This window comes from Sinocyclocheilus rhinocerous, unplaced genomic scaffold, assembly GCF_001515625.1.
Source record: "Sinocyclocheilus rhinocerous isolate Xijiao unplaced genomic scaffold, SAMN03320098_v1.1 scaffold191, whole genome shotgun sequence".
Taxonomy (NCBI): domain Eukaryota; kingdom Metazoa; phylum Chordata; class Actinopteri; order Cypriniformes; family Cyprinidae; genus Sinocyclocheilus; species Sinocyclocheilus rhinocerous.
Genome location: NW_015625580.1, coordinates 64,139 through 79,622, shown reverse-complemented (window position 1 = coordinate 79,622; position 15,484 = coordinate 64,139). Strand labels below are relative to the sequence as shown.

Here is a 15,484-nt window from a genome sequence, read left to right as displayed (position 1 = left end):
AAGCGGGAGTCCAGCCTGGGGTCGTCACATGTGGTTGCCGCTCATTCGTCGGATCCGCCGGGCGCGCCGTTCTCGACCCTGCCGCCTCAGCTCACTCTTGCCCGGCTTCAGCTCAGGCTAAGCCGGGGCTTTCGCTCACGCTAGGCCGCTGTGTTTTTCGTTGTGAAAGCGAAACTACTTTGTTTGGTCTTCCAAAAGAGGACACGACTAGAAATCAGTGGTTAAGTTGTATTTACAACACTGTTCCAGAACAATTTAACGCAAATATTCAGATGTGTGCAGCACATTTTATGGAGGACTGTTTACTGATCCTGGGAGAGTAACGTTAGACTAACATGCCGGCAGTTCTGACTCACAGTCTGTAAGTACGTTTTCATTTAAAGGATTTGCCACTGATGATTCAAACGCGAGTTTTGGGCAGTGTGGATTAACGTTAGCACTTGTTGTTTGTCATTTCTCTGATCACAAATGCAGACATGGTTTTATGTTTACGCGGCGCAATGCAACGCAACGCGTAAAACGACAGTATAAGTCATTATAATCAGTAATTATGTCCCCATTGGATGCAACAAATGCCTCGTTTATAATGGGTTTTCATGTTTTTGTCTCGTCGCTCCGGCCGGACACGGTATGTGAGGGGCGTAACATTTCCGTCTCACGCTTGAGGTATTCGGCTAATCACAACGCACTGGATAGCTGGCTAATCAGAGCACACCTCGCTTTTCAGACCGATTAGTTTTGTAAAAATCGACGCGTTTCAAAAAGGCGGGGCATAGAGGAGAAACAATAATGTACAGTATGTGGAAAATAATGTGTTTTTTTAACTTTAAACCGCATAAACACATTTCATTACACCAAATACACAAAATAATGTTCTTTTTAGCAGCATCATATGACCCCTTTAAAAACTTTACTTGTTTAACTGCATTTTTGATTAAATAATTGCAGCCTTGGTGAGCTTAAGAGTCTTCAAATAAAAAAATAAAAATCAGTAGTGTAATGAAAAACAAAATATAAACAAAAATATAATAACAAAATATAAACAAAAATATAATAACAAAATATAAACAATATAATATGAATAATATTACAATATTACTAATAAATATTAGTAATATTAATAAAATAATTGTATCTTCATGTATCATATTACCTGACCTATTAGAAAATATCTTTTCATGCTAACTGCCATTGTTCTGCGCTTTCCTATTCCTGTGAATGTGATGAGGATGACGCTCACACACACTAAAGCCTCTGGAGGTCTAGATGTGGGAAGGAAGGAGTGTGGGGGAGAGTACTGCAGCCATGACTCATCTGCAGTCATAAACACAACACACACACCCGCGCAGACTAGCGGCAAGATGAACACAGGGCCTCCTATCACATCAGTAGCAATAAAGGATGTGGAAACCCAGCGTGCTGCTCTCTCTGAGGGGGGTGCTTTCAGTGGTAGGTCTGTTGATTTTTGAACATGTCATCTCGTCGGGTCCCAGCAATGGTCACCTCACACCGTTAAACAGGAAGCTGATTTTTTGCTATCTGGAAGCACAGATGTTAGAAGAGCTAAATATGAGATGGGGCATCATGCTGTCCCTCAGACATTTGAAAGCTGTTTGGGGCAACTACAGCCGGTTGAAATCCTCTTCACACATGATCATAGTCAAGGTCGTCCCAGCTGAGAGGGAAACTGTAAATGTATGAATGGTTTAAATGAGCTGAGGTAATTTTACAAAATGTGCCGTTTCAGGGAAGTGCGCAATTCCGATAGCGGCCAGATGGAACCATTATCAGAGGAGGATTTAATGTCTCTGTTGCTGAACCATATGTGATACTGCAGAGATCCTGCACTCACCTAACTGTCCCTTATTTTCTGTCTGTCAAACACATGCACACACACACACACACACACACACACATGCAGGTTTAAGATGCTCAGTCAGGAAGAGGGCGAGTACTTCAACGTTCCTGTCCCACCCGAAGGTGAAGAAGGCAATGAGGAACTCCGGCAGAAGTTTGAGGTGAGAGTGTGTGTGTGTTCACCTGCTTTTTTGGGTGTGCCAGAGTATATGTGTGTTTGTATTTGCATACATTATTATATGCATAATGTACTGTATGCACACACAAGCAAACATTAGTTTCATTTTATTTATCAAGAGATAAGCCCCTAGAGAACAGTGTAAAACAGCACTGTTTAGTTTTTTGTTTGTGTGTGTGCGTTTGTTTGTTTGTTTTGTTTTGGCTGGTTTTGTTTCTTTTTTGTTTTGTTTTGTTTCATTTCATTATTTTTTTTTTTTTTTGTATTTCATTTTATTTCATTTTTGTTTTGCTTCGTTTTGTTGTTTTTGTTTCAATTTGTTTTATTTTTGTTTTGTATTTGGATTATTTATTTTTGTTTTGTTTTGTTTCATTTCATTTTGTGTTTTTTTGCTTTGTTTTTTTAAAAAAAATTTTATGTGTGGTTGGATAAAAGATCATTTGAATAACATGCACTTGAATCATGCCTAATAAGACCAGAAATGTAAAAAAAAAGTAAATAGAGCCAGTTTTGATTTCATTTTAATTTTGACTCTCCCAACTGGGTGTGAGCAGGTAAAGTGACACCGAGAGAGAGAGAGAGAGAGAGAGAGAGAGAGAGGTCTTTGTGCATGAAGCATATATCACTCACTGACAAATCTGGCATAAATAACACATTGGCAAATCCCAGCATCCTCCCAGAGTAATCACAGTCATGTCAACCTGCATTCTGCTCCGCACATCCCAATTTGAATACAGAATAAAGCTGACTGAGAGGAACCAGCACGAAGCTCTTGATCCCTGGCCTTTCTTCACCACAGATTGATTCGGGCACAATTTAATGTCCCTTGTCCTCTGGTTTCCTGTTTCTTTTGAGAGCATACAGTTAGTAGTTCAGATATGGTTCCCAATAAGTTGATTGGTGAAAATGGTCACGACAGTCGGTTTGTGCCAATCGGTGTGTGCATGTATGTTGGATGCTTTTTGTGTTTGTGTGTGTGTGTGTGTGTGTGTGTGTGTGAATGGGCACGAACTGTGCAAGTCTCTGCATAATTCAAACGGTCCCGCGAGCAGACCCAGCTGTGGACCCAGTGCATGATGGTATTATTTATGAACAGCCCAATGCGAAGCTTAGAGCTGCTCGGACTGTGTGTTTGTGTCTGAGCTGGCAGTTTTCCTACACATGGTGTGATGCATAATGCAAAATGTGAGAAATGGTCAATCTGTATCTCATCTGGTGGGCTGATTTCACACATCATGGAGGAAAAACTTCTTAACTCATCAGTTTAAGTCAATACGAATGATGAACCCCCTCGCATACCTACCCAGCGCTGGGTCAGTGGGTCCCAACAAATGGGTTAATGTATAAAACCCAACAAGCTGGGTTCAAATAACCCAGCATGTGTTCTGTCCAATATTTACCCAGCGCTGGGTTGCCAAATAACCCAGAAATGGTTGTTTTAAACCAGCATTTAAAAGAGTTTTTTATTATTATTATTATTGTATAAGAAATTATACAACTCTCACAACTCATTTCAAAACCTAGTAGATTCACGTTCTTCTGTCTCTATAGACAAATTTTATAATATTATATAAATAATAAAATTATATAATTTTATAAATTTTATAATTTTATATTACTATAAAATGGGGGCAAAAACAAAAGTGTTGCGTTTATAATTTTGTTCAGTGTATATTAACAGTTTATTTATTTTTACATATTACACATACATTTTAACAAAACTCTTATTTTTAATTTTACTTTTTAAACATAATTTTAAACATCGCAAAATAACAATAATAAAATAATAATAGTAATCTTTGCAATATTTAAAAATAAATTGTTAATAGTAATAATAACTTTTTTTGTTTATTTATAAATAATATATAAATAATTATAAATAATATAACTATTTATAAATAGTTTATTAACTATTTATTTTGCTTATGTCAATCTATTATTATTATTATTATTATTATTATTATTATTACTACTACTTTTATTATTACTACATAAACTCAAACTTATACAGCTTACAAGGCAATATAATTAAGTTGTTTTGGAATTATGGAGCAGCTTTGTGTCTGTTATGCCTTAAAAAACTGGCTCTGTAGGCAGTTCACTAGCTTTAGAGCAATTCTCTCATAGATCAGCATCACATCTGGTGTCTTGTTCAGATGTATGTTGTTTCGATTGTTGCCGGCTAAGAATGAATGACCCAGCATTCCTAGCATGCTTCGAGACTGAGTGGTTGTGAGGGGAAAATGCTGAGGCTCTATTTGAGAGCATCAGGATGCGAGATGTAGGAAAGGCTAGCGAGTCAGTTCCTTGCTATGGGGTCTTTGCGGTCAGGGCAGGTCTCTGCTGAAAGGCGGAGGGGGCAGATGAAGGATTGGCCTGTTGGCGCTCATATTGAGCTCATTAGGGCCGAGGCTATATCAAGCAGACTGACCAGCAGGCCTCCCTCAGGATCAGTGTCAGTAACACAGAGCTGGTCACTCCTGTTCCTGTGCTGTAGGACCCACATCACACAATGCTCGGAGCTGTAGCCTCATGTCAACTTTTGTTCCTGCGTCGTGAGCTGTAGCCAGATTTGGCTCAGCATGAAAACAGAGATGGGGAAATGACTCATTATCTCGCACTCATTTTGGATCAACTCCTGCTTTATATGGATACGAATGTTTCTATGGACTCGGAGTGCCCAGGGGTCAATGACATGACATACTTTTTTTATTTTTAAATCCAAATACTTTACATTATTCAAAAAGAAAAGTTTCTCGCACAAATTACTTACTTTAAAACTGTATTTTGACAAAGCTGCACACTCGTTAACATAAGTTGAAGTACTCTGTTCATAAAGTTGTTTACCACACTACAAGTTAATCACAAAAAGTCACCAACTAAGCTACTCATAGGGGCAATATATTAAATATTATATTGTAGAAATAATTTTCATTTATTAGCAAAAAAAGATCATATCATATCATATATCATATCATATACAGTATCATATCATATATCATATCATAACCAGTGTATTATATTATCAAAATGAAGAACTATTGCTGGTATTCAATGATAAGCAATGATAGCAAGTTACTATTCATTTATACACAAAAGCATAAGAATTAATGCTAATATTGTCCAAAACCCCACTTTGAAACTTATAGGGGCATCCAAACTTTTAGAGCAGTGTAAATGTACACTAAATATTAATAAAACTAAAAAGGTTTTTATTATGTATAATCATCTGTACTTACTACATTCAAAATAAATGCAAATCTTTTTAACAATTTGCAATGTAAATTTTTCAATCAGTATTTTTATTCTTTTGTGAAAAAAAATGCAGAGCAATTAGATATAATGGTAACACTTTACAATAAGGTTAATTAGTTAACTTCTTTAGTTCACATGAACTAAGCCTGAACAATACTTCTACAGCATTTATTAATCTGAGTTAATGTTAATTTCAACATTTACTAATGCATTATTAAAAACAAAAGTTGTACTTGTTAACATTAGTTAATGCACAGTGAATTAACATGAACTAACAATGAACAACTGTATTTTCATTAACTATCATTAACAAAGATGAATAAATACTGTAATAAATGTATTGTTCATTGTTTGTTCATATTAGTTAATACATTAACTAACATTAACTAATGGAACCTTATTGTAAAGTGTTACCGATATAATTAATTTTAAACTCTAGTTTTCCTCATCCACCGATGCTGATGGAAATTTGAAGATGTTTAAATCACCAATAAATAAATCTCTTTTTAAAGTATGGTCTTTTAGCATATTTCTACATTTCTGTTCAAACACCTTTTGTTCATTTTCAGCTCAGTTAAATTTTTTTAATCTAAAACTGCAATTTTCCGAGGTAGCACAATCTAGAAGTACCATTGTTTTTTTGTAAACAGTCATTTCATCTTGAATCAAAATTGAATTAGAAAAAGCAAGAAATATTTAACTAAACTTTTACTTCACTGCTAAAAAAGGGTCTTAGGGTCTTCTGAGAATACTGCTGAGTGATAAATAAGTATTTTGAAAACAGCTGAGCTGGCATACTAGCATTGCTAATTTTAGTGAACTCATCCCCAGCACCACCTTTCAGCCCTGTATGAAAACCCAGTACTTCTGCATGATGCTATTTTTTGAGGTTGTTTGTGTTTTTACGTGTGTGTGTGTATGTCAGAGGTGTAATCAGAGCTGTTAAGTCGTCTCACCTAATAGCCGCCCTCCTGTTGATAGCATCTCCTCAACTTTTATTCACCTGTAATTTGACCTGTCAAGACGTGACCACCTCCCTCCACATCTCACCACTATGAACAAATGACTTCCTGTCACTGTTTAGCTCTTTATTTTTTTCCCTTCTTTCTCACTCCACCCTCCACACTGCTGTACAGAAATGACGGTATTTGTGTGCAGTGAAGCGCGGTGAAAGCGACGCATTCAGCTCTGTGGAAATCTAACCACATTAGCATTTGTCTCCGTTCCTTTTTATCCCTCCCTTCCCATTCTCTCTCCTCCTCTCTAGCATCCTTCCGGTCTATTCTGGATCAGACAAAGTTCACAAAGTTGTCGCCACTGGGTCGTCGGGCAGAGCGTTTGATGCTGTATGTCTGTGTGAGTGCATGTGCATTGGTTTTAATGCTGAGCAGAATATGGCTGAGATGTTTGTCTTTTACAAAAGAAACACTGCCTTAGTCCAGTGATGAGGCTCTTAGCTGGATACAGAGCTAATCGCTCGTTCACGCCCAGCAATCGATGGAGGAGTAGGAGGTGGAGAGCATTTTGTGTGTGTGTGCATGTATGGCATGTGTGTCTGTGTGTGTGTGCAGAGATCAATGCCGCCACTCAACTCATGGTTTTGGCGCAGAGACAGAGCTTCTCAAATGGCTTTTCCCCAGAGGCCACACGTCCCTGCCCACATATCTACAGAACCACGACCTTCAGAGTGAGAGATGGGGAAAACTCTGAGATATGAAGATTAGAGGGATTGTTCAGCCACAAACGAAGATTCTGTCATCATTTGCTCACCCTCATTTTGTTCCAAACTTGTGTCCCTATTTTTTCCCCTGTGGAGCGCAAAAGGAGAAATTTTGAATAATGTGCTGGTTGCTCTTTTCCAGGCGATTGCAATGAATAGGAACTGGACCCTTCAAGGTTCAAAACGGAGACAAATCATCATAAAAGGATCATAAAAATGGTACATATGACATTTTCAAAATCTTCTAAAGTGTGATGGTAGTATGAGGAACACACCAAAATAAAAGTTGTTTACTGACAGTCCTCCCCTTCAATGAGCCAGAGCATTTCAAATGTGCCCAAGAAACAGCCAGCAATAATTTCCAGAAAAAAAACCCTATCGTTTCTTGTCAGTTCTGTCCCAAAATTGTAATTAGTGTAATTAAAGTAAAATGTAAAAAAATTGTTTAAAATAAATATTCAAATAATCGTATATTTAAATACATAAATCAAATGTATATTCAAATAAATATTCACTGTATATAAAGCATAGATGTTTAAATATTTAAACAAGACAGACAGATATTTAAATAAATAAATATTCAAGTTGTTAAAGGATCATAAAAGTGGTTAATACGTCTTGTGTGGTATATTTACATTTACATTTATGCATTTAGCAGACGCCTTTATCCAAAGCAACTTACAAAAGAGGAGGAACCAAGCAATTCATCAAGAGCCAACAATATTCGTAATACACAATTCCAATGGTTATAATTATATCAAGATATATTCAATTATAAATGTTCTACATTCAAGGCATATTAAAAGTCTTCTATCTTATGACAGATAGGGTGAGGAACTGACCAAGATATAAGTCGTCCATTAGCAGTACTCCCCTCCAGAAAGCTGTTAACTGGAATGTTTGAGTGAGTGAGTTAAACTCACAAAACAGATCAGTTCAGTTTGTGAACAATTCATTCAAATCAACTTGATGAATAGATTAATTCAAAAGATCTGACTCAGAAACACAGTTTGCTCATGAATCATCAAGAGCTAGAAAAATGTTTGACCAATGTTTTCATTGAATGACTACTTCAAGTTTGTGCTTTTCGGTATATAGCACATAAGTCATCTGGTTTTATGATACTTTTGAGTGCTTTTTAAAGCTTCATTGTCACCTTTGAAAAGAGCAGCCAGCACATTTTTCTAAATTTCTCATTTTATGTTCTACAGACCAAGTCAGTCACGCAGGTTTGGGATGATGTGAGGGTGAGTAAATAATGACCGCTTTAAATGAGATAAAGGGAAGCAGACAGGTAGAAAAAAAGGCAGAGATGTGTGAGTGAGGCTGAGCACTGGGCAGCAGTCTCAGCCGGGCCGTGTGTTTTTGTCTGCAGGGACAGTGTGAAGTGCGGCGTCTGAACAGTAGGGAGTGGGTTAATGGAATTCTATGCTAGACTGAGCTGCTTGCCAGCCTCACAATATGGCAGCAGTTTGGAAATTAAAATTGAATGTACTCCAAAAGGCTGTGAGAGAGCGGGCAGTGAGACAGGCGTGTGTGAGATGGGCCAAAGGGACCCAGGCAATCCTACACATTCATTCTGCTGGTAAATAGCAGTGGAATCATGGGAAAAGTGAGAGGCATGCAGAAATTCATTTGGAATGATTGTAAAGGTGTCAGAATTGAAATCAGCTCAGCATATTTTTAATTACAGTCACCTCTTGTACATATCACAGGATGTCAGTGGCATGCGTAATTTAAGAGATGTGTGTGCACTGCATAAAATGGCTGTTTGAAATGAGCAAATAATATAATACGAAAAAAAGGTTTTTCAGAGGCATGGAGGACAAAGCACATGCTCTAACATGTTGGAGGGTGGCATTTACATCAGATCTGTCTTGGATAGTTTCTAGATAACATCCCTTCTATTGTTTCCTGTCAGTTCTGTCCCATCAATTAAAGGCAAAAAATCTAATTTTATTTTATATTCACTAATTATGTAAAAATAAAAAAACATTTTAAAATAGATAAATAGACAGATATTTAACTAATATAGTTAAATAATAAAACAGACAGATATTTAACTGAATTTATAAAAATTCAAATAAAACATACATAGATATTTAAATAAAAATTGTATATTTTAAATATTTAAAAAAGAGACAGACATATGTTTTAAATAAATATTCAAATAAAACAGATATATTTAAATACATATTTATGCAAATCATAGATATTTAGATAAATATTTAAAATACTAGACAGGCATATATTTAAAAAAAATAAACATTCAAACAAAATATACAGAGATATTTAAATAAATATTCAAATATATATATATATATATATATATATATTCAAATAAATGTATCTTGTTTTAAGTATGTTTAAATATATTTAGAGTAGGAAAACAAGAGAGATACCAGTTAAAATAGTGTCTGCAGTGCATAAAAAAGCAAAGTAAGTGAGGAATCTTGACGCACTGTTGTGTTTTGTGTGTCAGCCCAAGTGCTGTGCAAACGTGTTGTGAATGAGAAAAGCTTTTAGTGCATTAGTGTGAGACAGTGTGTGTGCACGCGTGCGTGCATGCGTGCGTGACCTGTTGCTAGGCTGCTGTAGGTGTGATTGGCTCACAGCTGTAGATAATGGATCAGTTCTCAGTGGACTGTGAAGGAGAAAGTTGGTGAACAAGGAAATCAGCAGTACACTTCCCCTCAGCCTGCAGCCGACGGGACCTAATGACTGTGCTCTGTGACCGCACACACAAGGAACCACAGACATTTACACAGGCCGTCTGTCATTCCGTAGCATGCCAGCTTGGGCAGTGAGATCCTTGCCAGAAACTAAACATTCACCTAGAGAGAGCGAGAGATACGCACACACAAACCACTACAGTTTAACCGACACACACCCACTTCCTCTGTGTCTAACAAACACTTTAGAACTGTTTTACAAATGCTGCCAAAGACATATTTAATATCTCTCTTTCTATTATAGATACATGCTGTCTTTTTCACACGCGCACACAATAGTCAAAAATGGCTTCATCTGCAGTCTGGGTGACAGGTTTACCCAACGTTTGCTGAATCGTGTGTTTGACAGATTTAGCTGGGATGTGATGAATAGACCTGCTTAAGAAATTCAGTAACTTCAAAAGAGAGAAACAAACAAGAGATGTCAGTCATGCCAGGCTGTGGCTCATTCGTATGTTTGTATGTGTGTGGGCCAGGTCTTGTCTACATCGTGAAGCCCATAACTGTCCCCACAAGGATAGTAAACCCTGAAATCACCTACATCGTGTAGACCAGCAAACGATTGGAGGAAAATAAGAAAAAGACTAGAAATATAGATGTGATGGTGCTTAGATAGACATATGGAGCAGTTGTTATGTTTGTATTTGCTCATGCTTTCCAATTCCCCACTGTATACTTGCACTCTTTTGCTCTTTCACTATTTCATTGGTCTTTCCTCATTGCTGCTCTAAGAAAGTGTGCATATATGAAGACAAGATGGCTAGATTTCAAAATTTGAAGCTTGTTTCACAATTGCAAATGCTGCAGTAATGTTGAGGCTTAGTTGTCGCTGTCAGCTAGTTAAAGACTAAAAATGAAGGCCATTAGCTTGAGTCATGGAGAATGTGCTTAGCTTTTATTAAACAGTAAACGTCATGATGAACATCTAACAAGTTTCTGTATGGATGCACAATATACTGTATGTGTAATATGTCTAACTTGTCATGCTTTGTTAACTGAATCTATGCACCCAAAAATACTTTTTATGTACAAATTGGCGCAATATATGTGTACCACAGTAAGCCAATATTATATATTTTTTATTTTATTAGTATTGTCAATATTAGATATGCATATATCAACATTTTTGGTCTTTTTTATTTTAAATGCATGTATATTTTAGGGATGAATAGTATATTATATGTGACAAAACCAGTGATAAGGGTCATTTTTTTAAAATTGAGATTTATACATCATCTGAAAGCTGAATAAATAAGCTTTCCATTGATGTATGGTTTGTTATGATAGGACAATATTTGGCCGAGATACAACTATTTGAAAATCTGGAATCTGAGGGTGCAAAAAAAAATCAAAATACTGAGAAAATAACCTTTAAAGTTGTCCAAATGAAGTTCTTAGCAATGCATATTACAAATCAAAAATTAAGTTTTAATATATTTACAGTAGGAAATTTACAAAATATCTTCATGGAACATGATCTTTACTTAATATCCTAATGATTTTTGGCATAAAAGAAAAATCGATAATTTTGACCCATACAATGTTTTTTTGACTATTGCTAAAAATATACCCCAGTGACTTAAGACTGGTTTTGTGGTCCAGGGTCACATATTAATTATTGGCTAATATTCGATATTATATTTTTTATTTATCGGCACTGGTTAATCTTATATATTTAATGACATACTCATTACTCCTATTTTTACATTTAGATTACATTTGCTGTCATGTAATGCTTATTAAAAGGTAAATGTAATCCAAATGTAAAAATACTAATACTTTTTTTAACGCATTTAATCATTTAATAACACTATTAAATGTAATCAAAATGAATATCCATTTCTCATACTGAATATTGTAAAGTTGTGATGCCTAAATTTACTTGCTTTTAAGTAGCCATTGATGTGTTTATTTATTTAGACAATATAGTACAGTATTTTAATATTGCCCTTTATCAGTTTACAGCCGTCACATGAAAATAATTATCAGCTTATTGCAAAAAATGCAAGATGGAATTTTAATATTGGTGTGTCTCTACACTCTCAGAAAAAAAGATACTAAAGCTTTCACAGGGGCAATACCCTTTCGAAAGGTACACCTTTGTACCTTATTTACCGTTAAAGGGTGCATATTAGTACTATAAATATGCATGTTAGTATGTAACGTGTACATATTAGTACCTGAATGGTACATATTAGTGCCTTTTGAAAGGGTACTGCCCCAGGGACAGCTTCTGTACTTGTTTTTTTGTCTGAGAGTGTAGGTTTCTGTAATGCTGGTTTTAGGAGTAGGAGAAAGAAAATATCATTAGCTCAGTATAAAAACAATAGAAGTCAAATGAAAGTCGCCACTGTGCTAGAAAAACAAACGTGTGTGTCTGTGTTGTCTCTGACCCCACTCTAACACGAGCTTATTGTTTCTTTTTGCTCTTTCCCTGCAGAGAGCTAAAATTGGTCCCAACAAAACAGACGGCTCTTCCTCCAACACCATCTCCAAATTTGACAGCAATGGCAACCAGGACCGCATGAAACTGTCCGACTTCAATTTTCTCATGGTGTTGGGCAAGGGTAGCTTTGGAAAGGTAACTCTCACCCTCTTCTTTCGCTCTCTCTCTCTCTCTCTCTCTCTCTCTCTCTCTATGTGTCTCAGGTAGGCTCAATGGTGCTTGAAGCAGCAGGTAATCTCGAGCTGTGAGGTCACTCTAAACAACTAAGATTACTGGAACGCAGGCTAAAAGACAGAGAGAGGGGAAATAGGAGGGTGAGTGGGCTCATGTTCCAGCTGCTGCCAGTTGCCATGGCAACAGGATTTTAAAATGATATTGATATGTTGAGGTGTAGTGCTAGACCTCTGCCAGCATCATTAGCCGAGACTGTTTGATGTCGTCCACATCACGACAAATGAAATGTCAGCCTCACTGTTGCATCTGACAGACTGACCCGTCCAGTTCGGTGCTGCATCTTCATTCTCAGAGGCTACCAAACGTCACGCACAAATGTCTGTACGTGACACTGAGGTTCTCTGCAATCTCATAGATTTGTGTTCAGAGAGCAAAGACAGTGCTGAAGTCAGCCAGAACTTGCATTCTGAAAACAAATAGTGATTTAATCAGTATTTGTTTTCCAGTAAAAATGTCTACAGATCCTTAAAACATTAAACACGTATTTAAGATTTTGGATAAAAGCATGTGATATTAAGACCTTGATTTCTTACCTCATTCCGGTGTAGGCAACAGTAAGCACAGCACGAGCTGTGATGTCTGATTTTAGGAAAAAAACAAAAAAGACTCTTATGAAGCAGTCTTCTTTCTAATGAGGCAGTCAAAAATATTCAAGAAACCGCCTTAAACTTGCCTGTGAGTTATCAGTTTGAATCAGACTCCATCAGTCAGTGAATCGTCACTTCTGACTCTCTCACTGAATCATAAGTAATTGTTCAATTATGTCTGTTTGAAAATGAACAGGAAAACTTTAAAAGAGAAGCCTTACGATTGGCAGAAGTTTTTTTAGAGATAAAAAAATTAAGTGAGGTTTAAAGCCAGCATGAAATGAAAATCTATTTTCTAAATGCATGCTATAGATATTATTGTGAATGGTTCATCCATTCATGCTTCATCTTTTAAAATAATTTTTGAGGTTGTAATGTTTAATCAAAATGTCATTACTCATTGTTTTTACTTCTGTTATATTGTCACTTTAAAAAAAGACAATTTTACAATTGACTGAGGAAATTTTAACTTAAATGGATAGCTCACCCAAAAAAATTGATAATTAATTTACTCATGCACCCTCAAGTTGTTCCAAACCTTTATGAGTTTCTTTCTTCTGTTGAACACAAAAGAAGATATTTTGAAGAATGCTGGTAACCAAACTGTTGCTGGTGGCCACTGACTTCCATAGTATGAAAAAGATACTATAGAAGTCAGTGGTTACCCTCAGCTATTTGTTTACTAATTTCTTCAAAAATAAAAAATATATATAAATATATGGGTGAACTATCCCTTTAATTCAAGTCTTAATATCTTACGCAGTTTTGCTTCTCAGATATTTTTCTTGTTTTTAATGATGTGGAGGTACTTTTACTGGGAAAAAGACAAAGATGCTAAGAAAATATATTTTAATATGTTAAAAAATATATTTTAGAATAGTAAATGGGGGACTGGCAGTGTTGATATTGCCCAGTGATTTAAAAAAATGGCACTTTGTCAAAAAGACTGTAGATTCCATGATGATGAGCCTTCAGTAGAGGGAGCTTCAAAAGCTGACAGATGTGCACTTTCACTAGTCCAGTTGTGTGATTATGGGTTTGAAGCAGATCTCACAGTTGGAGACATGATCATTGATCAGTATCTGTCCTTGAATATGCTGATCCTGGAGCAGTTCTCATCCAGGGCCCAGCAGATACTTTTGTGTGGCTGCACTAACTGACAATGTCCTTGAGACTTTGGAGGACTGTGTGCAGTCGTGTATCTTTTGTTCGATGTGTGTTTTTCTAAACAGGTATGCAGCGGTAATGAATGCGTTGGAATGGATATGACCTGCTTGCTATGCTGCCAGAGTAGTGTGTGTGTGTGTGTTAGGGTGTAGGGCCTGTGAGGAGCAGATGGTGTCCTCTGTAATGTTGAAGTGTATCGCTTCTCTTTTCCCATTGCCAGTCACAAGGTGTCCATCTGGGGCTGCCTTTACACTGAAATAACTCTGCTCATTTCAATATGTGCATTCATTTTCAAGAGAGAGCTAAATGGCAGAGCCAGACTGTCCGTAAAGTTTCTTCAAGCATTACTTTTCCTCTGTCAGGTTTTTCTCTATGTGACCTTGCCACAGAATGAGGGAAGGTATTTGAGAGATGCTTTCACACACTGATGAAGCGCTATTGGTTTGGTGACAAGAAGTACTGTGGCTGTGTCAGGCATATTGGATTGGGTTTAAATTAATCACACACGCATAAAAGTGTTGGGGAGCTAATTTGAATATGTAGCTTTCCAAACTACAAGATACACATAAATAGTTATGCTACAGTCAAGCTACTCTTTCCACAACCTGAAAAACATAAAATTGCTGTATATAAAAAAACACCCTAAAACGCTACATAGAAACTCAAATTGGTTAATTATTTTTTTGAATTGGTTTATTTACATGAACAAATTCACTGCAAAGAATCGGATTTTCTGGCACTACATATATGAGAGAGAGAGGATATTTTAGAAGAGCGTGTTTGTTTACTGCCTTGTCGTGCTACGCTGCCACTCTTTAAAAAAAGTAGCTTGTTATTGGAAAAGATACACAGTTTTGAAAATGGTTACACTACTGTCATGCTACTGAAAAAAAATTACTTGATTTGCATATGGATGTAATGTAATGTAACTGTAGAAAATCAAGCACCACAGTGCAAAACTCAAAGCTTAAAATGTTGTATTTGTTTTCCTTTTAATGGTATTGATTGAAATCAGTGTTTGATTTCATTCATCTAGGTCATCTATGTTTCAGCTATTTGTATGGTAACAGATGTTTTAACTGACGTCTCAATATTATAGAAAATGTTTCTGAATGTCTTGACTGTTCTCTGCTCAGTGGAATTATAGTTGTGATTTTTTTATTAATTAATTTATTTTTTTATTTAATTTTAATTGTAATTTTTATAATTAATTTTATATAAGCTTTTCTTATCACTCTATTATTTAGTTTTAGTTTTATTTTTCCAGTGTATTTACGTTGTACCTTAGCTTTAGTTTTAGTATTTGAT

At 36.1% G+C, this 15,484-nt stretch overlaps 1 protein-coding gene across 1 annotated transcript in view; it reads left to right on the top strand.

The window, feature by feature from the left end:
* Positions 1-15,484, top strand: part of LOC107752983 (protein kinase C beta type-like) — a 129,279-nt gene that overhangs the window by 81,086 nt on the left and 32,709 nt on the right. The window contains exons 8-9 of the mRNA XM_016569064.1: positions 1,922-2,018; positions 12,183-12,323. Coding sequence (XP_016424550.1) covers positions 1,922-2,018; positions 12,183-12,323 — 238 coding nt within the window. The remainder of the gene's footprint in view (positions 1-1,921; positions 2,019-12,182; positions 12,324-15,484) is intronic.